This window comes from Hetaerina americana, unplaced genomic scaffold (genome assembly GCF_022747635.1).
Source record: "Hetaerina americana unplaced genomic scaffold, ioHetAmer1.1.p SCAF_10, whole genome shotgun sequence".
Classification (NCBI taxonomy): Eukaryota; Metazoa; Arthropoda; class Insecta; order Odonata; family Calopterygidae; genus Hetaerina; species Hetaerina americana.
In genome coordinates, this window is record NW_027286070.1 from 9,688,345 (window position 1) to 9,714,350 (window position 26,006).

At 41.8% G+C, this 26,006-nt stretch overlaps 1 protein-coding gene across 2 annotated transcripts in view; it reads right to left on the reverse strand.

Moving 5' to 3' along the window:
• LOC139698085 (facilitated trehalose transporter Tret1-like) overlaps nt 1–24,180 on the reverse strand; it is a 45,776-nt gene extending 21,596 nt beyond the window's left edge. For both annotated transcript variants that reach the window (XM_071596992.1, XM_071596983.1), the window contains exons 1-4: nt 23,644–24,180; nt 19,401–19,464; nt 15,640–15,775; nt 14,672–14,857 (exon numbers count right to left, since the gene is read on the reverse strand). In XM_071596992.1, the coding sequence (XP_071453093.1) occupies nt 14,672–14,857; nt 15,640–15,775; nt 19,401–19,464; nt 23,644–23,768 (511 nt within the window). In that variant the 5' untranslated portion in view covers nt 23,769–24,180. The remainder of the gene's footprint in view (nt 1–14,671; nt 14,858–15,639; nt 15,776–19,400; nt 19,465–23,643) is intronic.
• Between the last annotated feature and the right edge of the window lie 1,826 nt (nt 24,181–26,006).

The following is a 26,006-nucleotide window of genomic DNA, read 5'->3' on the forward strand; positions in this document are numbered from 1 at the left end:
TTGTTCTAAAACTAAGCCTACCTCGTGAAGATCCCACACAGTCGCAGCTTACTCGTGGTGGGGTCTAACTAACGTAAAACAACAGAGCTCTTTCAACCCTTCATTACATTTCCCAAGTATCATTTTTATGAATCCTAATTAAGAGACCTATGATCTACCAATTAAGCTAAACTCTCGTCGTGTGTTCGTGTATATTACGTGCTATTTCCTTTGGTGCCTCGTTCGTATGATGAGCTCCCGAACGATTGAGAGGCTTCCTATACGATGAAAGAACAGACCGCAGGACATTGAAACTCACTTTAATATATGGACAAAATTACTATACCTTGTACCATTTATCATATCATATATTCATTGTATCTTGTATCATATCATATCATTCATCACAGCCCCACATCATGCCTCCACGTTCAAATTCGCCCCGACTTACTTCATCTCCGGATTCGGGTTCTCCAAAAGACTTAACTTCTTTCTTCGCATCCGGGGTACGTAGCGTCGTTAGCCCCTATCAACAGACTTAGCGGCGATGAAGTATTGAAAACTGGGATAGAGTGGAGAATGCTGGATAAACAAGGTAAAGGAGGTAAAAATATGTCATTTGGACGGAGACGGTATGATGAATAAAAAAAGTTGATTAAATTTACTGCGCGAATTTGAGGCAGGTCTCTAATCTGACTTACCTGACTTATCTACGGTAAATATCCATACATCTTATCCGGAACTTACTGAGTCCCTGGCTTAATATGGTGCATCAGATTACGTATGTAAAATCAGGGAGATAGTAGAACGAATAATTTAAAATGTTTTTCCTAGTACCATTATAGATCAAAATAAACATGGCCGCAGGCGTGAAGGAGATAATTAGCATATGTAGAGTACATATTTTGTTGTTATTTTCAATGACCACGAATATTAAATAGACATATCTTTTTAACACACCTCCCGGATGATTTTTAATATACCCTGTTATTGAATATTCCAGCATATAAGTACCTTCTTCCGTTGTGATTAACTTTCCTCAAGTGCCCTTGCGGCGACTTGCGGGGTGTAATGTAGATGAGATAAATGGTTTATTGTTGCCTGGCCTGGCCAGGGGAGCGGGGTCGGGATTGCCTGGTGAGATATAGGGCCATCTGAATTCCAGTGCTTGTCTGGAAATCGGGAGGATGGTGATTGGGCGCAGGAAAGGGCGGGCAGTCGGATAATGTGGGTCTGTGAAGGTGGCGAGAGGAAGTGGGCGGCCAGGGATAGAAACGGAGAAGCGAAAAGGGGTTCTCTCTCTGACTCTGTCAAAGCTCCTTGGAGGTGGGCGAAGGGATGGGTTGTTGGGATGAAGGTGGGGAGAGCTGAATGTAGAGAATGGTAGGGAGGTGAATGAGAGTGGGTATGAAATGAAGTGATGATTAGATAATTCTGAGAATTGATCATTGAATTTGCCCAACGTACAAGGACCGGGGGATGGGAGGCGTATTCATTTAGGACCCAAAATCTGGTGAACTCCAAGGATAGGGTCTCGATCATTGTTTGGTAATAAGTGTAATATGGAGGTTGTGAAAGATAATTCTTTGTAGCTGAGCCTGGACGGTGAGTAAGATGTGGGGAGGAGGGAGGAAACTTAGTGGGGACAATAGGAGGTTAGTGATGCGACCGTTCAATTGCATCTATAATGGGTAAAATGAGGGACGAATGTTACCTTTTCGGGGTAAAAAAAAAATTAAAAATACTACATGTATATACTTCCGACTTAAATCGAGTAAGGGATCCCTCCATTTGGAGTTTTGACGGACATTACTGAACGAAATATCAGACGTGTTTTGAAGTGTGCGTCCTGGTAGCACTGTGGGTGTCGGTTTTCTGAATTAGGGAAAGGTTGTTGTCTAGAAGGTCGGTTAATTTGAACGAACAAGTTAAAAATGCTGTTTATGAATGTACTTGTTATTGGATTGATCTCGGTTGCTTGAGGAGGATTCGTCGAATGGAAAATTATGCCTTTTCGAAGAACAGACTGCATATGCTGTCTGTTTGACAATGAGATTTGGTGTTAGCATGATTTTTTTAATTGAGCTAATCTTCTATTTCACAAATAAGGTGGCCTCAGATTGATATTAAATACGAGATGGATGATCTGACGTGCGAATTGCGGCAGTTTTTTGTAGCGGCAATGAAATTTTCTACTGGATAGCCCAAGGTTGACGGATGTTTTGATGATATTTTATGAGAATGTCTGAGAAAGGTGATATCGGGGGCAGAAATAATGCGGTGAAATCTATATCTAAACAATAACCCACAAACCGTTGTAAGGTACGCGTGGCAGCTGGTGGTAGACCAACATCCATTCTACAAGTATTCCCTCTATATCCTTATGCACATGGCACCCCGCGATATCTTTGTGGGAATCAAGGAAACGGCGTCGAATGAGCTCAATAGGGATTCCTCGCCATGGGTTCAAGTACTAAAAATTTCATCTAAGGCCCGCAGTCATACTTCAGCTGATAATGAGTAGGCGGAGAGGGACTCCCAGGGAACCTGCGGGCCCTGAGTTATCTGGCGAGGAAATTAATCCAGTAATGTAGTTTTGTGGTGGAGGGTTGTTGGCTAGAAACAGGGATTATCCGCGCAATGGGGACAGACTATGTATTCAGAGATGGTGCGTCATCCGATTTTATGAGACCCTTTCTCCCTGGGGAAATTCGGGCATTCATAAGGAATTCCAAAAGAATCTAAGAACACTAAGTGAGTGGACGAAGTCTACTGTAAGCTTTCCAGAATGTTCACCACTGAAGATATAAATCTGCTGAGTAAATATATTTTTAAAATATGCGTGTATATTATAGTACGTACTACTGATTTGACCCAAGTTTCCATAGATTAATCAAAAACGCTAAGATAAATTATTGCTGGCATGAGTAAATTAAATTTATTTTTTAGTCTGATCACTCTCATTGTCTTCCTAACCTCGTTGTCTGCTGCAACTGGTGTCTGAGAGCTACGAGAGTAACCAGTTCATTTATCTCCTGAACTTCCCGGAAAGCGAGGGGCTAGTGGATGGTGATGCTGTATCGCACTTTAACTGAATATTGTGATAAAAAGGCAATCAGCCGGAGGAAGGGAGGAAACAGAAAAGGAGGCGAAGCTAATGCTATTAAGAATATTGTCTGTGATGACAGTCCTTAGTAACCAAACCAAAGGTTGATTCGTGACAGGGCACGGAGGAGGTCACCCCGTATTAAGACTTTGGGATATGATATTCCAAGATTACCCAGCTGTTAAGGGGAAATTTTAGAAACGGAAAATACAGGTAGCACCTCTTGGAATTATAGACGTGGCCGTCCAAAAATATCCCCTGGGGTTCGAACCTGGGACTCTCCTGTCGGTATCCAAACTAAAGCCGCAGTGCTCAAAGGGCTGCACAACCATTGATGGTGTGGGTGAAATAAAAACCATAAATTCAAGAATCATAGCTCTCTGAGATTGAAATTCAATCTACTAATAACAATTTGTCCACACGTTTCATTGTGATCAACTTCGAAGGCCATGGTCAATCACGATGAAAACATAAGTGAACCTCAGGAAAATCTGTGGATTGTGAATATTTTAATGATAATCATAAATATTACCACCTTACTTACTCACGGGGAGGAAATGGGCAGGAAGTTTTGCCCTGAGGGGATCGAGATGGTGCGGGGGCTAACGTACTGGCTTCCCACCATGAGGGCGCGGGTTCAAATCCCGGCGGTGTTGAATATTTTTCAGAGGTATCTCGATCCCTACTTGAGGTGCTTTGTGGAGGGCACTTTGAGTGAGTACGCCGTCCGTCGGATGGGACGTTAAACTGCGGACCCCTTGGCGCCTTTCGTAAAGAGTAGGCTAATGCCGACGCCGGGTTTCTCTCCACCCTTCATCCTTTCCTGTCCATCCCCTATGGCGCAAATGACCTTAGCTGTCGGTCGCCTCCCCTCAAAACTACTAGTTTTGCCCTGAGTCAAGTGGTGAATTTAAGTGGAAGCATTTTGACTACAGCCACATCCATTGAACTAATTTACCGTCCAAGCAAAAATAAAACGGAGAGTAATCAATACAGTATCCTTTAGTTTATTGTGTTTACTTCACGTGAAATACTGAAGTTTATTGACAGAAACTTGGGAAAACAATGAACTAAAACGTTTCATTAGGTGAATAAATTTGGTTTTCAACATAGTATACCTCGTCACACGCTACATTAGGGTGAACGACTAAGTAACAGTGATTAAACCACACTCTTAATCCTGCGAGCGTCACGCTATTGACCTTGACAGTCGTGATTTTACCTGACGGAATCCCCGGCACGGGAACTGGCGGCCTCCACGGACTGATTGCCTCGGGTCACCGTGATCGCTCTCGGTGGCCACCATCTCCCTCCCCCAGAACAAGGCGCCGGAACCTATGATCCACCTCGACGAGTTCCGAATATTATATGCAATCAATGTGTGCAAAGGTAATACCCGGGAGCCTCCGGACGAGACGAACGCTCCACCCACACAGATGTCAAGTCCCCTTTTTTTGGGAGATGAGTTATGTAACTACGAGTAGTTACAATATACATACACCTTGATCCCGTTCCCTTTCATTTTCGGTAAAGTCAAAAAACTATTTATTTTAAGCAACCAAAGGAAATTGACTCCTCTAATTTCCGCCATTTTTTCCTGGCATTGCATACTTCTTTCACTTCTGTCCAATTCGCGATTTGTTTCATACATGTCATTTTATATTTGACGCTTCGAATAGTCCTTGACTGGAGAGTCTCTTCGGCCACATTTACCCATGACTTTCTGGGTAGATTTCTTCACCTCTCGTAAATCTGTTCAGTCAATTAACTCTCAGTCATTCTATAATCAGACAAGTGTAGCACACCCCTTATACTTCCACTGTCTATCACCAGTGCATCTAAACAATATCCTTCAGTGCATCCAAATAATATCTACTCATTCCTCACACTATCCTCACTACCCTCACCAACTTTTTAACACACGCAGTCTTCAAAGGACCCCATATACATTTTTGCATGAATATATACGCCTCAGTGGGTGTGAATTGGCAAGAATTTGTTAGTTTTGCATATGGTTTTATTCTGTTTTACGGGTGGTGACCGAACACCCCCCGCCATACGCCCTTACGGCGGCTTGCGGGGTATTATGTAGAGGTATACGTTTGCCTGATTGAAATATTTTCTCATCCTGATTTACCCCTTTTCGCTTGCATGCAATAAGGTCATGGAGGGTCACAGTGTTTTAAACTGCTATTTTAAACGCCTAAGATAATCATTCTCTTTTATTCACATTACAGATACTGGCAGCGACACTTCTATCGGCATTCGAGTGTCTCTAAAACTCTTCATCAATCCCACTATCTTCCGCAAGAATTCTGCCAAGGTATGCAACACGTGATTTAATATCAAAATGCTGAAATTGAAACCCGTTTGTGGCAATTAAAAGGGAAAATGAAGCAGAATGATGAAATTATTCCATGTAATAGGGAATACATTTGCAGTTCCATATCAATAGCAGAAAATGGCGAACATAACTACGAAATGGACTATCCGTAGATTTACCTCAGGAAATAAGTACACAGTACCACATGAATGCTTTTTTCGTGGCTGTGCCTCATCGAGGCACTTTTCATTGGAGGAAATCAGAGCAGAGGTCGATTCCATTAGTTTTTGCCCAATTCCATTAATTTGACTCCGCGTCCCCTCCCCGTGATCTTAACCCCGACTGGTTAACGCCCTCCCTACTTGGGTTGGCGAGCGGATAGTGCTGGAATGGCATTCCACGGTTCATAGACCCCCACTCCCGCAGGATATTTTCCTCTTCAAGAAATCAGGCGGGCGGATTCTGAGCAACGAAACGCCGGGGCCCTCCCAATTGAACCTCTTTGAGCTCTTTGAACTGCAGTGAGAGCGGTAGAAGGCGAGATATGGGTCAATATGAGGAGAGCGGGGCCTCGAGTCGACCTACCCGCTTCGCGATAGCGCTTAGCCATTAGTTAAACGTGAAGCAGCTAGTCAAAATCATTTCCGATGATGACGTATGTTAGAGCGTGAGAATCGCGGTTCTCTTCCCCTTCTTTTCGTGCAACACAAAAACTCTGAGATAATCCAAGGCAGCAAGAAGTACAAAAAAAATAAAATCGCAAGTCAGTAGCTGATGAAGACTACGCCTGCAGTCATCACTGGCGAAATTAGAGAGAGAAATTGAGGAGAGACAAAAGATTCGATTACTACTAGGAAATGATCAGCGCGTGCGTCTAAGGAACTCATCAAAAGTAAAAACGTAAAACCAACATCCCAGTTCAAGTGAAAAATGAAATGACGTTTTTATCATTATTGGACAGCTAGCATTTATACGTGAAAAAAACGGTCTCGCCGTGAAGGATATGAAATACAAATCCTACAGAAAATTATTCCATTATTGATTTGAAATGGTTCAGAAGACAAAACCTTTTGACAACCATGATAATATTCCATAAAATAAGACGGATTTTTCTTTCAGAGGTAATAACTTATTTATATACCCTGCGACCAACCGCTAGGGTGTGTGGCAGTGGGAAGGAGGAGATGAGGAAATATAGGAGAAAAAGTGTCTGATCTATTTTATGCTTTTCCAACCTTACAGGTATACTGAGTAGCGTACAAAAATTATTAAAAAGGGCAGGCTTGGAATCACTCATGAATCTAAGGTTAAATTACAGATAAAATCTCTTACATAAGTTGGAAGGAAGTCTCTTTAGCGATGATGTTGTAATAGTACACGTATTATTAGCTCCATCGTACTGCGGTAGGAGAGATCATTTAAGAAAATTAGAGTGATTAAGTGTAGAACAGATAAATATGTATCAAGTTCCAGTTATGCCACGAACGATTAGGGGATCGAGATGGTGCGGGGGCTAACGAACTGGCTTCCCATCCGGAGGGCACGGGTTCAAATCCCGGCGGAGTTGAATATTTTTCAGAGGTATCTCCATCCCTACTTGAAGTGCTTTGAGGAGGGCACTTTGAGTAAGTACGCCGTCCGTCGGATGGGACGTTAACTGCGGACCCCTTGGCGCCTTTCGTAAAGAGTAGGGTAATGCCGACGCCGGGTTTCTCTCCACCCTTCATCCTTTCCTGTCCATCCCCTATGGCGCAAATGACCTTAGCTGTCGGTCGCCTCCCCTCAAAACTACTACTACTACCCAGAGCAAATTTATTGAATGAATTTTATGTTATACAACGCTGGTGCGATACTAGGCAATTTGAATTAAACTTAAACAAGTGCTTAGTGATGAATTTTTGGAAAAAGAGTAATTCCCTCCAGAACGCCTACTACATCAGGAACAACGAAATGGAATGTTTAGACTCAATTAAATACCAAAGCGTTACCCTCACTCACGATCTCTCCTGAGCGAAACGCATACAAAACACATGTAATGGGGAATTTGGACAAGCTAATAAAAAATCAGGATTAATTACAAGAGTACTAGGTAAATGTGATGAAAAAGTCGAAGAGAAATGTTATCTGTCGCTGATTAGGCCTCATTTAGAGCTGTAAGTATGTGGGATCCTCATTTGAATTGTTTACCGAATTGAATCGCGTGCAGCGTAGAGGTGCTAGATTTGTAAAACGTTGTTATGATAAACTTGGTAGCTAATCCAAAATATTAGAGCAGCTAGGCTGGGAATCAATCACGGAGTGATTTCCATATCTGCTCACATATTTTATTTATATATCATCTTTACTCCCAATGCATTGTTGAAACACATATACATGATAACAACGGTTAGACGCCAATGTTCTAAATCCCTTGAAATTGATACACATCTCATAATCCCGCTGGAAGTTAACTCTTAAGACTATTCGTAACGTAACATAGCAGACTAGATCCATGAATGTAAATGCGTTGTCTCTTCTTAAATATTCTAAATCATCAAACGAAAAAGATCCAATTTCCAGTCTCGGTTTGCTTTAGATTTCTAATTCTTCCAGATGCTCGAAAACCATTACATAAATTAAATCATGAAAGGAATAAAAATGCCACAATCGATGGAGGAGAAATATTTTCTACTAAGCTGAGCGACTAAAACTCTTTAAAGCTGAACTATCGACTTTAAATTTTTATGATTTTCACAAAAGATTATTCAGATAAATCGAGAACATTAAAAGAAAAACTCCCTTCTCCAAGGAAAGCTTTTGAATATGGAGAAAAATGATAATAGGGAGCTCCAAAGGAATTGCCAATAAAATAGCATCGAATTGAGTTAATACGTCTGTAGAGCGTATTTTTGAATGAATCTAAAACATGGTCACCGTGACAAGATAATAAGCGCAGACTAGGGCCTTTTACGGCAGTACGATAGGGATGCAGCGAAGAATGAAAAGTTGAAATGGAGTAAAAGGAACCAAAATAAATTAGCACAAGCCATATTGGGGAAATAGAGGTTTTTTTGAGAGAAATCCAAATAAGGTAACAGAAGTAGATGCATGGTATTTTGAATGGTGATGGAATATTGATAGACTTTGATAGAGAGAATACTGGGTAAGACGACGGGAAAAAAAGACGCGGTACGTGGAATGGAATGAATGGATGTTGAAGGAATGTGCATTTTAAATCTATAGCTTATCGCACTATGTGATTTTTGGGTGCGCAGTGACGTGTTAGGCTGAATTTAGACGCTCAGCAGTGACCCATCAAAAAACCCATCTTGACTGGTATATATTTTTTGTCGCACGTACGTAAGTCTTGCCAATTACCACAAAATATTTCTATTACGAAGATGTTCGCGGCAATTGAATTGCTTTCGAGAGCGAGCTCTACAATTTGGAGAATCGTTTCCCTGAATCAAATGAGAAGTCCCGTGAGAGTATGTCCCAAAGGGCCTTTGACACTGCTGCCGCCCGTCCCGAACACGCCCGAGGCTGGAACTGTTAGCTTCACGGGGCACCTTGGTTGTCTCCGATAGGAATTATCTTATGACGTATCAAGCACACCTCCCCCTTCTCCTGAAGTGATGGCATTATTGTTTATGCCCATGTAGATAGATCTCTTTGTCGTAATGCTTTGAGATAATAGAACGAAATTTGGTGTTCATAGGCTGCTGCCGAGTACGAATGACCTCAAGCATGGACATGGAGCTATGGCGCGATTGCGTCATGGCAGCTCTTTCTCGATCCGAGGCGGAGCGTGTTGCTAGGAGACGATGACGAGAAAAATGGATGCTAAGGACAATGTTTTCCACCTAAGCGGACCTGGGGGTGGAGGCAAATATTGCGTGAGCCACAAATGGAACGATAAACTCCATGGAGGGACAAAGGTAAAGAACTCCATTGTAGCGTCAGGAGTGAGAAGTAATAAAATGGGGTGGTTGATCACTCAAGTAGCAAGAACAAATGTTCATCATGCCTGACAACTTTCAAAAGATTGCTGTCTCGCGCGAGACATTTCTCTCACGTTCATCTTGAGCTACATTCGGAGGACCAAAATTATAAGTGAATGAGAGTCAGTTGGCTGTCGCACGGCTGCTAGATACTCATGCTTACGGCATGGTGCGGCGATCCAACAAGAGTCACATATTGGAAAAACAAAATTTGCACTTTCCCACAGATTTAAGAGCCACATATTCTGGACTTATTATTTTGCTGATGCTGACCGCTACCTTTCATCTAAGCAAAAATTGCAACCAATCACGGGCATTTCCATCAGTTTAAATGATTGAATGAAATGAAGATGGAAAAAAGGGTCTCAACAGTTATTTAAGGGGGATTGAGGATCAAAGAGTAATCATCTAATGGAATTAGAATTGGGAAGAGGGAAGGTTGGAGGAAAATTACGTCAACCGGTGTTAAGACTGAAAAACTGATGATCACCTCTTTTATTTTTTCACACAAAAAAGCTTTATTATAATACCGGTTTCGATGAACAGGCGACATCATTAGGTATAAAATTATAAATGGCCAGGACATGTATACATTCTCGTTTGGAGGGGAGGTAGGCTAAGGTATGGAATTTGCAGAGGGAAAAGAGGGGAAGGGGAAAAATCGGCTTGCGCGACCATGTGGAGGAGGGGGGGAGGGTCGTTGGTTGGTACCATGAGGTGGCTGACGGGGGAGGGGAAGAGACAATGTGAAGTGAGGAAAAGATTATGAATAGCGGGGAGAGGGGGAGGCTGAGTTTACGAATACACTATGTTGATGGACAATAAAATTTTCAACAGAGGTGAGCAACTTGCTGATGACCAAGCTTTAGTTTGTCAGTCAGCCAAGGGATTGCAAGCATTGCTGAGTGAATTTAAAATTCAGTGTGATAGATACGGGATGATAATCAATATAAATAAAACATAGGTAAGGCGATTTCCCAAAAAGAAAACGGCTAAGCTAAACATTAAAATGAGAGGGCAAAAAATGGAGCAGGTAGAACAGTTTACGTATCTTGGAAGTGTTTCGGACCAACAAGGTCAAAGTAGTAGGGACGTAAGGAGAAGAATGTCGCTACGCAAAGAGGTTTGCACAAAGAGGAGAGAGTTGATGACAGGGACGTTGGGTAAGGATGTTAAGAAAAGACTCGCCAAAACTTGGATATGGAGCGCAGTTATGTACGGCGCGGACACGTGGTCACTGAAGCATGAGGATAGATGTATTGTGATATTCGGCGGTGGGATGTTGAAGACTGTAATAGAGTGGAGAATGTTAGGTGAACGAGTAAAAGGCAGGAATTGGAAAAGGATGTTGGACGGAATGAAGGGAGGAAGGACGTATATAGAGGTGAGGAGGGATTTGTTGTAGACTAGGATATGGGGTTGTGTTTTGTTGGGAGATATATATTTGGTAGTTGTGTCTATCCAAAACCTACCTTTACCGGTAGATTACCTTAAAAAAGAGTTGGATAAAAAGAGATAAAAGCTGAAGACGGTGAAGTGGAATTTCGAAGCATTATGAGGATTGGTAAGGAAGGTATGTCAGTAGGATTTAGAAAAAAATGAGTGATGATAGGGAGATGGATCCTAGAGAGGAAAAATGGGTACATATCAAAGAAGAGACCTCGAGGACGTCAAACGAAAGGATAGGAACTGTAAGTAGGAAAAGAATGAGGAAACCATGTATCACGGACGAGATTATTATAGATATAGACGAGATAACGAAATGGAAGAATATGAACATAGTTCGTACATAGAATAGAGTTCGGTAGGAGGTGAAATAATAAACCGAGGCAGATAATAGAAAAAAAGAAGCGTGGAGGAAAACGCAGTGCAAGGATATGAAAATTTTACAGAGGAAGGATAAAATTAGAGCGCTATATGTACAGGAAAGTTAAAACCTAGCAGGGTGTAATAAGGAAAAATCGTGGTAAACCAACAAAGATAAGTCAATAAAAATATTAATTGAACCAGAAAATTTCCAAGAGGGGTGAAAGTAATATACAGAGAAACTATATGGTACATACATAGGCCAACAAGCTTGGACAGCGAAAGAGGATTTCTCGTAAATAAGAAATACTTAGCTAAAGGTTCACTTACTCAAAGGTCAAAGGTACTTCACGCCAAGATAGAAATGGTATTACGGAATTGAAATTAAATAAGACGGAGGGGGAAGAAAAATTTCCTGGGACTAATTTAAGGTAGCATTTATGAGAGAGGCTGGTTGAAAGACTTTGCCAGATAAGTGTTAGTTCCTATTCCAAAAAAGGTAAATACTACACCATTTGAGGAATAGAGAACGATTAGTTTGATTTCGCACGCAGCAAAAGCGATTCTCAGAATCTCTAAAAAGAGGATGGATAGCACACAAATGATTACTTAGGGGATGATCAGTTTGGGTTCAGGAAGAGGCGCGCGTGATGCCATTGCAGTAAATAAATCACTAATAGGAAGGAACATCCAGGTCATCACAATGCAGATCACAATCTGGGCGTATTTGGCTACTTCCTAGATTTGGAAAAGGCATTTGATAGAATGAATGGGAAGAATTATTAGGCTGTATTGTATTAAATAAGAGTCGATTGGAGGCAAAGAAGACTTATCCACAACCTGTACACGTCTCATACTGCTCAGGTGCAAGTGGAGGATGGATAGTCTGGGTTTACTTTTTACGAGTTTTGCTTACCAGGTGCTCTACAGATGTTCGCAATTATTTTCAACCCTTTTTAACGACGACTAACAGGGCCATACTCACGCTGTGCATTCTGACGATTTCATTCAAATTTGATGAGGTGATAGGTGAGGCTTACATAACTCACTCGATTGAAATTTTCTGTGGTATGACGACCTACTATCCAAGACACGTGCGCGTCGGAATGTGTCAAATATTCAACCATTTTCACTCCACGAGACCAACACCTACCTACTCGCACCTATCGGATACCGGCCCATCGTTGAACGCCAAATTGGTTACGGAATTTCTATTTCTCTCTCCGATATGCCTTTTCCCCTCCCTCCATATCTCTCCCTCCCTCTGTCGCTACCTCCGGCAACGGTGAGCGGGTTTGACCAACTTCCAGAGTAGTTAGCAATCGATACCCAGCAGTGTGAGCCTCCTCACAGGGAAAGGCGAGGTCCTGTTTAACTGGGATCTTGCACACATTTAATTGCCGACAGGAGAACGTTAAAAAAGTCGAAAAAGGAAAGAAGATTACAATGTAATCGAAGATAGACCGTATGATTTAAGAGCCTTTTCTGAGAATGAAATACATTATCATGCAATCGAACGAAAATTTAATTAACATTTGGAAAAAGAAAACATGCAATAGGTATCTGGTTTACCTTAAACATGGGTAGTCATCTATCATTTAAAGAAGATGTTATAGACGAAAATAAAATTATATTAGTTTCCTATATGGACTCATTCTTTTATTTATACATCCTATTTACTGCCAATGCATTGTTGAAAGACAAAAACATGATAACAACGGTTAGACGCCAATGTTCTAAATCCCTTAAATTTTACTATAAGTGTACATACAAATCTCATTATCCCGCTGGAAGTTAACACTTAAGACTATTCGTAAATATACATTATGAAAAAATGTCCTAGCATAAGCACTGTTTTAAACTTATTTTAGAATCCTAATTTGACCATTATATTTTGCGGTTCAGCAGACTAGATCCATGAATGTAAATGCGTTGTCTCTTCTTAAATATTCTAAATCATCAAACGAAAAAGATCCAATTTCCAGTCTCGGTTTGCTTTAGATTTCTAATTCTTCCAGATGCTCGAAAACCATTACATAAATTAAATCATGAAAGGAATAAAAATGCCACAATCGATGGAGGAGAAATATTTTCTACTAAGCTGAGCGACTAAAACTCTTTAAAGCTGAACTATCGACTTTAAATTTTTATGATTTTCACAAAAGATTATTCAGATAAATCGAGAACATTAAAAGAAAAACTCCCTTCTCCAAGGAAAGCTTTTGAATATGGAGAAAAATGATAATAGGGAGCTCCAAAGGAATTGCCAATAAAATAGCATCGAATTGAGTTAATACGTCTGTAGAGCGTATTTTTGAATGAATCTAAAACATGGTCACCGTGACAAGATAATAAGCGCAGACTAGGGCCTTTTACGGCAGTACGATAGGGATGCAGCGAAGAATGAAAAGTTGAAATGGAGTAAAAGGAACCAAAATAAATTAGCACAAGCCATATTGGGGAAATAGAGGTTTTTTTGAGAGAAATCCAAATAAGGTAACAGAAGTAGATGCATGGTATTTTGAATGGTGATGGAATATTGATAGACTTTGATAGAGAGAATACTGGGTAAGACGACGGGAAAAAAAGACGCGGTACGTGGAATGGAATGAATGGATGTTGAAGGAATGTGCATTTTAAATCTATAGCTTATCGCACTATGTGATTTTTGGGTGCGCAGTGACGTGTTAGGCTGAATTTAGACGCTCAGCAGTGATCCATCCAAGTCCTTATCACATCTACTAACTCTGGACACCCCTTGCCCACCCCACCCTCAATCCCTTGCAAGTGCAAGGATCTCTGCCATGCCCACAAATTGTTTGCACATGGGTATGACACCTCTAAGTTTAAACTAGTACCAAATGAAAGTGAGGGGAAAATACCCAGTATTCATCTTTCATTCAAGATAAATTTCCACGCAGTCAATCTTGATACCATTGAGTGCATTAGAAATCGTGATGTGAAATTTTAAAAACCATTTTAATTTAGTTGAAGAAACCGCATTATTGGTCGCAGGTAATGCACCAATTATGTACTCGTACTACAACTAATGAAAAGTGTTTATATTAATTATCCTAGAGAGGAAAATGTATACTTTTTGGAAACCTACAAAAGAGAAAATAAATCTATGAGATATGACTTACACAAAAATGCTATCATTAATATTAAATAACAAAATAAGGAAAAACTTCCAAACAATGCGGGTTTATCTGACCAAATCTTGTGTTCCAACTCCCAATTGACGGCACTCGCTAGTTCTTTAGCCAGTTGTTAAATGTCGGATCGTGTGTCGGGGACATCTTGGTGAGCATATTTGATTTCCATTGTAATAAAATAATATGACTTGTTCTCATACTCTCATTACGTAACATAGGGATTACGATTAAAGGCCCTTCTCTTAGCGTGGACACAAGTGACGGACTCAAGAGAGGGGGCCAATGGAAGGTCGCTCCGGTGTAAGAGAAGCCTTGTACTCACCGCCACCGATGCCCGCGAGGGCCCGTCCCGCACAGAGGGCCCACATGGAGCTCGAGAGGGCCATGGTGGCCCAGGCGAGGGCGAGCGGGAGGCAGGCCAGGCGGGCAGTAGTGAGGCGGCCCCAGCGATCCATCAAGGGCCCGGCTGCAAGGGCTCCGATCGGCGTGCTCAGCGTTACCGAACTGGCTTGTAGGAATGAGAAGGAAACGAATTTCACACACGGTGTGAACATCATACGCACACTCTGGATAACTTTTGCAACGATCACTCGGCAATCGATCTCCTTTAGGAGAGAATGTGCTTTCCAGGGGAATTACTAGGCTAGGAAAATATTGAACGGGCTAGGTGAAACTTGGTTGAAAACCTTGGATGATATCCAGCAAGGGACTATGGAATGTGCATAGGGAAACATTGAGACGGGTTAGTGGAAGGAATCAGATTGGGAGCGCTTGAAGCACGAAGAGAGCTAGCAAAACCTCTAGAAAGGACCGGGACACCTGCATTTCCTTGCTACACGAGGGGAATTATATAGCTCCAAGTTATATTGGTAGATTGGACCAATGAGATGAAATAAGAGAGATTGAATCCGTCATCAACAGATTCAAGTATTCGTTCTTATATCGCACCCCACACGATCATATCAAAATCGAACCCAAGCACCCAAATATATTGACTTAAAGCTATAATGTGATTAAGCACGCCTATTATTGCATGATGTATACAGGCATGTATGTGTTTATACACACCAATGTTTTTGTGTATGAACAAATATATATTCGCCATTGCCATCAGCCCTAAGGTTGGTTTGATAGGTGGTAATCTCACCCCGATGCGCACATATATTTTAATAATAATACCTTATCAACTACTTCAGTCTCACCAAAGGCCACAGTCTGAAACGATTACCGAAAAATTATGCAGGCACATAGGACGCTAAAGAGATTTTCGTCCCCCCGCCCGCAGCTCACCTATCCACGACGCTTGGTCGGCCGTGACGTGGATGGCGCTCGTCTCTTTGGACAGCTCGGGCAGCAGGATGGACGAGAAGGCCATGTTGATGCCGGCGTGGACCACCACGCTGTTTGCACACAGGCTCACGTAGAGCTGCCACATCATGAAAACAAACAAACGAGCGGCGATTGTGAAAAAGCACATCGGAGCAAGGAGAAACATGCCTGCAGTTTCCAACATATTTTTTCATTGCTACTGAACTGCATCAGTAAACAGTGGTTACATCAACATACTTAAGCGATCGCTTGATAGCTAGTACCTCGTATTTATGGAACAGTTCCGACAACATGACTCCACACACCGTAACACGTAGGGGATCGGCCATGGGTGGCTAACGTGCTGGCTTCCCACCCAGAGTTGCTGGCCTCCCAACCCGGTGCCAACCCGACGGCGGCAGATATTTTTCAGCAGCATCCCGACCTCTAGTTGAGGTGCTTCGTGAAGGGCACTTTCAGTGAGTACGCCGTCCGTTGGATGGGACGTTAGGCGGCACTTGGCGCCTTTAGTTAAGAGAAGGCTAATGCCGACGGCGGGTTTCTCTCCACCCTTCATACTTCCTTGTCTCTCAGTAATGGCACATATGACCTCAGCTGTCGGTAGCCTCCCCTAAAACTACTACTCGCAACATATTTTAGATAGCCCAACTTTGATCCATCGAAATGCCGGACTAATAATTAATTCATATTTAATGCTAGTACATTGTCATATTAACTGCTTACTCAACCCTAGAATACTTAACGTTTGAATAGGCATGTAAATTTGACCAGGATAACTTAAGGCATTACTGTAAATTGACCAAAGCTTTGAAGATTGTCTTCCCTCTTTTGCCAAAGAGTCTTGGAAATTACTTTAAAATGAGCCAGTCTTCTTATTTGGCAATGTTCACTTCAAGGCAAAATATTATAGTACTCGTACATATATAAGTAATACCTCCCAATGGTGTACAACTTTGAAGTGGTAATGGGGCTTGTGTATTCCGATGACCCCTAGAGCAATGATATTTGCTTCTGTTAGGGTCACACAAGCCCGATAGTACGAAGGTAGGATACATAGGAAAAGGTAGTCTTCACGGTATCACAGCGATAGTTTTGCATTGAAAAAACTATTGAGGAGGCCAATGGGAAACCACCTGAATTACTTATTCTAAGGCTTTTATGTTGAACAGTATAGATATGATGAATCCTGGCAACAACGGGACTCGGCCCAATCGCTGTGTACCCAGCAGTGGGAGAGTCAAGGCTTCTGTGGTCGTCATCTTAACAAATCCTTGAAAAGCAAAAACGACATCAGCATCACAGAAGACGACCAAATTAGTATGAATAGGAACTTGGAATGTTAGGACAGTGTTAAGAACAGAAAAATTAGAGGATATAAAGGGAGAGATGGAAAGAGGAAATATAGATAATTTTGGTCTATAGGAGGTGAGATGGAAGGATAAGCAGGGATTACTGAAGTTATAGTTGAGGATTAATATATAAAGGGAGAGATGGAAAGAGGAAATATACAAGGTGGATAAAACATTTTAACGATTTTAAGCCTCACAGCATGGGGAGCAGGTTGTTCTACCATACCTTGTTGCGCTCCAAATCAGATAACAGTTCTATCGTACAAGATGTGATCAAAAAAGACCGGACTGATTTTATTCTGCATAAGCCATTCAACGAAACGAGACACAGTGCGCCATCTAGCGACACATCTGACGACTAAAACGAGAGGTGCTTCCTTTGTTTACGTCGAGTCGTTACGCAGCAGCAGCAGTACGCGTCTTAACCTGTTCGTCGCCGCGTGCAACGGCAGCAATGAAGGAGCTAGAGGAACAGCGTGTGTGCGTGAAATTTTGTTTCAAACTCGGCAAAAGTGCTGCGGAGACATTTGGAATGATCCAGCAAGCCTATCATAATAAAGCTATGAGTCGAACCAGTATTTTGAGTGGTAAAATCGTTTCATATCGAGCAGAACCTCGACAGATGAAGATTCGCGAACGGGGCGGCCTTCCACTCCGACAGACTCCAACCATGTCAAATTGGTGAACGATTTGGGGCTGGGAAATCGCCGTTTAGTAGCTGTTAGGGAGATAGCTGAGGAATTGAACATTAGTTTTGGATCCTGTCAGACAATTTTGACAGACATTTTGGGCATGACGCGCGTCACATCAAAATTCGTCCCGCGGGTGCTGACTGATGAACAGAGACATTAACGTGGGGACATTTGTCAGGAACTTCTGTATCGAGCCAATGCAGACCCAAAGTTTTTTAAAATCATCGTAACCGGTGACGAAACCTGGGTTTACGGTTATGATGTTGAGACAAAGGCCCAGTCTTCTCAGTGGAAAGGTCCTCATTCTCTGCGACCAAAGAAAGCTCGCATGTCCCGGGCCAATGTGAAGGTCATGCTGGTGTGCCTCTTCGATTGGTAAGGACTGATTCATTGCGAATACGTCCCTCAAGGTCAAACCGTCAACAAATATTTCTACTTAAACATTACGAAGAGGCTGAGGGTCGCAGTGAGCCGAAAGAGGCCGGACATGTGGAGAAACAATGCATGGCGTTTCCACCACAATAATGTGCTGGCTCACACGGTGCTGATCGTGACAGAGTTTTTCACTAGAACCGGAACTTCCGTGATCTCGCAGCCACCCTACTCCCCAGACGTGACTCCGTCAGACTTTCTTTTGTTTTCAAAGTTGAAATCAACCTTGAAAGGGCGCCGATTCGACTCTATTGCGGACATTAAAACTAATTGTACGGCGGACCTAAAGAGTATCCTTAAGGTGGCTTACCAGGCAGGGTTCGAGAGCTGGAAGAAACGCTGGCAAAGGTGTGTCGTCAAGCCAAGGCGTGTACTTTGAGGGCGACAAGTTCGATTACGCTGTCGCCGTCGAAGTAAACAAGTTATAAAATCACTCCTGTATTTTTTTTATCACACCTTGCAAATGGTTTTGGTTCATTTTTATTCACTTTTAACGCATTACAATTAACTAATTTATTGGGTGAATATACCGTTGTTTTAAAATTTGGTCTTCTTCAAGCATGTGTATATGCTTGCACGTCATTTGATAGTTTCCTAACGCATATCTTTCCCTTTCCTCTTCCTCGCCTATATCCTCCCTTATCACGCATCCTTCCCACCTGGTGTCCCCATGCCACACACCTTTTTGATAGATTGAGGGGTATTTATGTCGATGTTATTATATTCGATTCTAAAACGTAAACATTGAAAATAGATTCTAACTGAAATGTGACCTTAATCGGTCTCAATTTATTTCACCATGCACTCAAAAAAAGTAGAAGAAAATAAAATTCTAATCCCGCTAAACTAGTCAGAAGGTACCAAGGTCATTAATTACATTTTAAACATTCGAGAGACACCAGGGAAAGACCAAAAACATGAAAATAAAGACAAACTTTGCGCTTTCCGTGATTTATTGACTTATTGATTCATCTAGGCCATCATTAAGTTCACTTGGTCTTACAGAAACATTAAGCTAAGATCATAGGGTGCATGATAGCAAGTTAGTGGTTGTAACCGGTTGTGCCATGAAATCAAATAATCATAAAGTTCACCTTGGAAACTGGAATTATGAAAAAAAAACCACAACGCCACAGCTGATTTGTTCAGGGCAAACACTAGTCAACTGAAGTGGGTTGATCTCTACCGCAGTACTGCAATTTGGGTGCTCACCCTGATTGTCAAATCTTCATTGGATTCTTCCACCAACCTGCGGTATCGTGTCCCTCCACGTCAGACCAGTCTCGGTTTTGCCCTCGTCTGCCAGCTCCAGCCTGCGAGAGTAAGGATGGAGCCATTCATGAAATATCTCATTGAACAATTGGATGTACTAATTACGACAAAATGGATGTGCTCGGTGATTCTAAGGGCAAAATTAATCAGCAAAAATGGACGGATAGGAGTTCAAAATGGGAGAAGACCATGAAATGGATCAATGTGCAGGAAACAAGCTCCAAATAGTTTGGGCAGATTACATGCAAGTACGAAGTGTGAATGAAGTGTGGGAGGGGGGCAAAGCAATGAGTTTGACGTTTGCAATCTATCTATATCAACAAAGACGAGAAGTGTAACGGAAACAAAACATGTAGAGTCCACAAGTTGATTTTTCGACTTTTTTTAGAACAAGCGTCTATAATTTTCTTTCAATAATTTTATCACTTTTAAATTTCAATTTTAGCACTCCACCGAAGATTAAGGAAAAGGGGAAGATAGTACAAAAATGTTATCAGAGGGAGTTTAGGGAGATCTAAATAAATGGGCAGTCATGTGGGTATTCATGGATAATTTATGTTACGAAAACCCCGTATTACTGGTATTATTCATGGCATGCATTATTAACATCTCGAAGTTCCAGTTTCAAATTATTTCTATGCAACTGATACGGTCATATTAAAAAATTAAACTGGAAATATTTACAATACTTAAGTTTCACTAACTAACGCAGGAACGCGATCACACTTTTAAATCCTTTTCACCGATATCACGTGGTTGTTTTTCACGTACTGCGAGTTCAGAAACGTTTTTATCCCAATTGATAGTTTTCAAATGATCGTCTGAAGCGATCATATTTAGGTATAGGCTACGATGACAGGGATTACATCCCTTATCCTATCATTTGAGTGATCCTTCTTCCCGTCTTTCAGCAAGAGCAAGGGTCTTCATTTCACCCAATCAAATCTGGGCAGCAATAAATAGCGGCTGCGGTGCCACGTGTGACTGCCAACATGACTAATCAAATAAATCCCACGAAAAGATAATATATTGTCACTGTTATCATCATTGAAAACCTGTTATTACCTACACCTGTAATTGGCATTGTGCAGTGATACAGGTCTGTTAACGTCAAATTCAGATTCATAAAAGTAGCGTCCGGGGTAATGAAAGGTGATGATGTTTTGTATATTGAAGTAGTGAAAGAGACTGTGAAGGCACAGGAGAGACGCACACGCAGAAGATTATTGCAGTTAATAGCGAAGAAGCTTGAACAAAAGCGTATTAATATGCAAAGAGAAAAAAATAATGACTAAATGTCATGAGAGAAAGTAAGGATACGCACAATGACTTTGGGGCAAATAAGAAACTGCTTTTATTATGGCTACAAAGGAAAAAGCTAGGAGAGAGGTTGATACTGTCAGGGATGAATGCGGTAGCAGTACCTAAATGACTTATAGTATATGTTGGTGACTTATATGGTGGTAAATGACTTATGGCAGTGGTGTAGGTAATGAAATTCAAGCAAGTGAATTAGAAGATGAAAATTATTCCAGGGTAGTTGCTGCATAGAAAAAATGAAGCTGCAACAGCAATATGAATTTTGAAAAATATAAAAGCTGTGGGTGGAGATGGAAAATTATGCAAAACTATCACGTGTAGGTACAATTGCTGTTGGTTCCTTAGAAGCGCTTTTTAATTTACACTCACAAACTTTAGTTTCCTCAAAGGAATGCAAAGGATTGTGATAATTTTTCTTCTCTGTACAGTGAAATTGAGTAAGACGATGTAACAATTATGAAGATATTAGTCTTCCGAGTATACCGTGAAATTGTTTTGGTAATGTAGAATGAAAGATGTAAGACTATTTTAGACAAAATTTTGGGGGTTCAATTTAGTTTTATGCGTGGATGGAGATTTAAGATTTAATATTTTGTATTCCAGCAAGTACTGGAGAAAATTATGCGACAGAAAGTTTACTCTAAATTTTTCTATTTGGAGAAGGCGTTAGAGTTTACAGCCCTTCCACCACGATAAAGAACTGCCCTCGTGGAGAAAAGGCTAAATGTACTGCACAAATTTGAGTAGTTTCAGGCGCGAAGTGATGGGACTCGAACATAATATAAACTAAGTTTACATAAGATAACAAATATAAGATAATTTTAATTGTACGAGTGGGTTTCGATGAATTACATCATCTTCAAGTTGACCTGAATATGATGTAATACATCCAAGCCCGGTCCAAACGTATCTAGTGGAAAATTATTAATATTTGTTCTTTACTAAACTTACTGCTCGAAAAAACTTTATTTTCCAATTTGCATACATGGATATCATACTTCACGCTTTCCTAATACCTGTTTTCTCATCCATTCTGCGGTATGTCAGTGCGTAGGGTAGTCGGTAAATCAGAACTACATATAAATAACTGTATACGCAACAGTAAACGCATCGACGAAATGATCAGATTATTTTGCTCAGCGATTGCGGTCTCATTAAACGGAAAAGATATTTTGGGAGATTTTTAGCACTATATAGCGCGTCAAAAGATTTTTGAGTGAGAATCATCGTCGCAGTCTTGCATGGAATATGGACCACTTCTCTCTCATTCTCAGGTGCCACGATCCGGGGCCAATAACTTGGAGCAATGACTCGCCAGGACTTGACATTCACTCAGTCAGTGCATGGCACTCTAAGCTGTGGTTCCCCTCTTCATGTAATAGTGTCAATTCCTCAACCCATCCTCCCCTCCCTCTCCTCTCCACCCACCCCCTCCCCAACCAGCGGTGTCCTAAATGACTGCGGATGACCTCGACGGTCGCGCGCTACTCCAACAATAACAACTGTCCATCACAATTGGATCACACACATCCCAATACCCATCTTCCCATTACGAGTTAGCTTCAGTCACGAGAGCGTTACACATATTTTATGGGTTTCGTGTCTTATTATTTCTTTAGCCTGTCGCTTTCTTTAGTCACTTTCTTTTCCTCCAAGCCGTGCTGACTGACTCATTTCTGTTCCACCACTACCAAAATCATCATCACTGATAATCAACACAATTACAGGTAGATTTTAGAGGGTCTATTCAAATGTTTGGTGTCGCGAGGACTTCCTCATGTTTGATCAACACCATTTCCCTCTTCGATTCTTCACCTGTCTACCTGCCTTCATGGCGTCTACAAAATCTGTTCCCCCTTCATTCCTTTCCCCCTCTCAACCAATATTCTCCCTTAAATCATAGCCTTCATACTCCTCCTCTGCCTCTATATTTCCTCTTCATGCCGTTTACGGATTTCACCCAGCAAATTACTCCTCCCTTGTCCCTCTCCCACTGTTTCATTTTTGTGCGTGCTGCGATTAAGTGAAAATTGAATTCGATGCACTTTAACTACGGAGTTTTGACTAGGAAGGCTTTTGAGTAGGAAGGCTAACTTTCTCAATGTGTAAGAGTACGTGTATCCAGCTAACGCGGTTTGACCCTTAAAATGAAAATCTATAAATTTCTGAAGAGAGATGAAAAAAAATAGTTTCCCTAATAAAGGCCAATAATCTTTAACAACAGGCAATGATTCGGTTGGTTTGAAGGAAATCCATAATAGTGCTGTCATAGCATAGAAATATTTTTAAATGCATAAATAGACCTCTATTTCGTTTGCTTAGTAGAAAAGCAATTAAAGTTAATTTCAATTAAGGGTGATAATTTTCACCCTTAATCGAAAATAGCGTGAGGAGATTACGTTCCAAGGAATTTTGCCTTTTTTAACGCGTGTCATAAAATAAACATTTTTCCCCATTCGAACACGAAATTTAAAGCCAACTCGAATATTTATCGGATCTTCATCATTTCCACTAATTGCATCCATCAGCACTAATTGGTGATTATTACAATACAAGTGGATTCAACCAATATTCCCGTCTATGGTTTAAATGTGGTTAGCGAATAGCCATTCCCGAATTCGTAAACTCTGCCCTAGACAAAAAACGTAGTCTGTTGCAATCTAATAAGGCACTTTTAGTCAAATTGTTTCAGCCACAATTACCATTCATGATCGCTAATTCTTCGACAAAAGCATCTCTCATCACAAGGCCAACAGATTCTATCCCTTCGCTTCTGTAGGTAAAATGGCGAAAGAATTTCTTTTGCAATAAATTCACTACGGCACGTCTTCAGAGTTCACTGCGAATCCCTCCCCAAACACCAAGCATCAATATCCGAATCGGTCTGAATTCGAACTGACCTCTTGAAGGGGGGATCCTGCCGCCCGTGGTCACCCGAGGGGGGAAGCAGGTCCTCCTCGGGGTCGGCGTCCACCACCCTCGGCACCGTCAGCTGGCCGTTGCGCTCCTCGGCCTTGCCGTCCATCGCGCGCTGGGATGGGCGGGAAGTTCGGTGGCCGGGTCCACAGGGGACCTTATGGAGCCGTGAAGCTTGGAATCACTGGGCAGGGTGGGTAGGGGTTTAATACGGAGAGGTCACCGCTAGTCCCCCACCCTCGAAAACACAGACACACGCCCGCACAGGAAGGACAACGTTTCTTAATAACGGAACGGAGATGAGGGCGAACGAGAGTCGCACGACGCCGCGGCCCACGGCGTCAGACGCCGTGGAAGTCCGCCGGCTACTTGGAGGACGAAGCGGGGACACGAGGAAGGTTTCCACTACCCACCCCCGCCACCACTCCTGCGCCCCCGTACACAGGTCGGATGAGAGACTGGCTGTCTCTCGTGCCGAGATAAAGAAGCACACGCGAGAAGAGAGGGGGAGGGGCAGGAGAGTGGCGAGGAGGCTGGGATAAGAAAAGACGCTGGGGGCCACCGGCAGGGAGGGAGGCGGGTGTGGGAGGTGGCTGACGCCTCAACGTCTCGGGGTCCGCCAACGCGGGTACAGATGGCGTGTTTGCCCAGCAAGGCGATCGGGAGGCGCCACCGGGCACTGCACCGCGAGCGACATCTGTGATCCAGAAAGGCTCCCGCGCCCGAATAAACGTAGGCTGAATGCCACTGATTGTTGTAACTTCACAGGAACAACCAACTGGCGTGAGTACTATTATTATTGGCAATCTACCGGTTAAGGTTGGTTTTTGATGGGCGCAAGCTACCAAATGGTATAGTGATAATACCTTGGCTCTCCTAACAAAACAAAAACCCAACAACCACTACTAGATACCATAAGTCCCTCTTCAATTCTGCATTACTGTTTCCACCATTCCGTACAAAATGGTACACTATTCCAGCCCCTTCCTAGTTTGCCTAACATTCACACTTCTCTCACAGTATTCAATATCCCATTGCAAATCGCTCTGCATCCATCTTTCCTACTAGCTTTTAATTTCTCCTACAATCCTCTCTCCCCCCCCCCCCCATGTCCAGCACTTCCTCATTTGTTTTCCTTTCTGCCATTTCACCCTCTCCACACCCACATTTCAAAAATCTCCAATCTACGCCTATCATCCTGGATGAGCCTTTTCTAAACACCATTACTCAAAGATCCAGTCATCTACTCCCTCCTCCTTTAGAAAGCTTCTTTGCATAATACAGTTCTTCAACTTATATCCCTCATACTTTGATCATTTGGGTCCGAACCCCCGATCTCGTTGCCCTATGTGATTGCCCTCCCATTGTAAAGTTTAATATAGCTTTCCTCTTTAAAGAAAACTGCTTGACATGTTGAATTACATTAATTCTCATCCCACACCTATCGCACTTACCTTGAATTCAGAAATGCTTGCCACCCCTCGGCTGACTGAAAAACTATAGCTTGATCATCTGAAAGCCTATCATATGTTATGAATTATCTACAGACTTTCTTCCCTATCTCCAGTTTCTTCCATGCCTCTTTAATCTTTTCCTCTGCATATATGTTGAACAGCACAGGTGACATTGGAAATCTATATTTTACTCTTCTTCCTAACACTGCCCAGTTGGATTCATCATGAGGGTTATGGATAAGTGTCCTATCCCTATATTTTCTACAACACATTCATTAATTCAACCCAATTTACTCTATTAAATACCTTTTCAAAATCTTTAAAACAGGAAAATATTTACCGATTGTATTCTACATATATTCCTCTCTATTAGTGACCTCATTATTGAAATGACATCAGGCATGCCTCTCCCCTTCATGAACACAAACTGATCATCCCCCTAAGTTTGCCCTACTCTCTATCCATTTGTTGGTGATCCTGAGTACCACTTCAGCTTTAAATCAGACTTATTGCTTTGTAGTGCTCACATAATGCAGTCTTTCCCTTTTTTGGAATGGGAACTAACACTGATCAGACTAAGTCTTCTGGTCAAATTCCTCTCATATATATGCTATGAATTAGTCCATTAAAAACTCTTCCTCTTATATCAACTAGATGCACTGAGGTTGTACAAACTAATTAAACCAGTTAAACAATCCTAATCATTTAAGTTTAAGTTGACATGAGGAGAGGGAATAATTTTAGCCCCACATTTTCTTGGTAGGCTAGACTGCAAAAGAATGAAAGTGATGACGTAAGTTGATCACCAAACAGACTCTAATATCCATCAAATCCTTTTTCCCTCAAGTATTTATAGGCCACAAGAGTGGGAAAAATCGCAAGAGACAAATTGC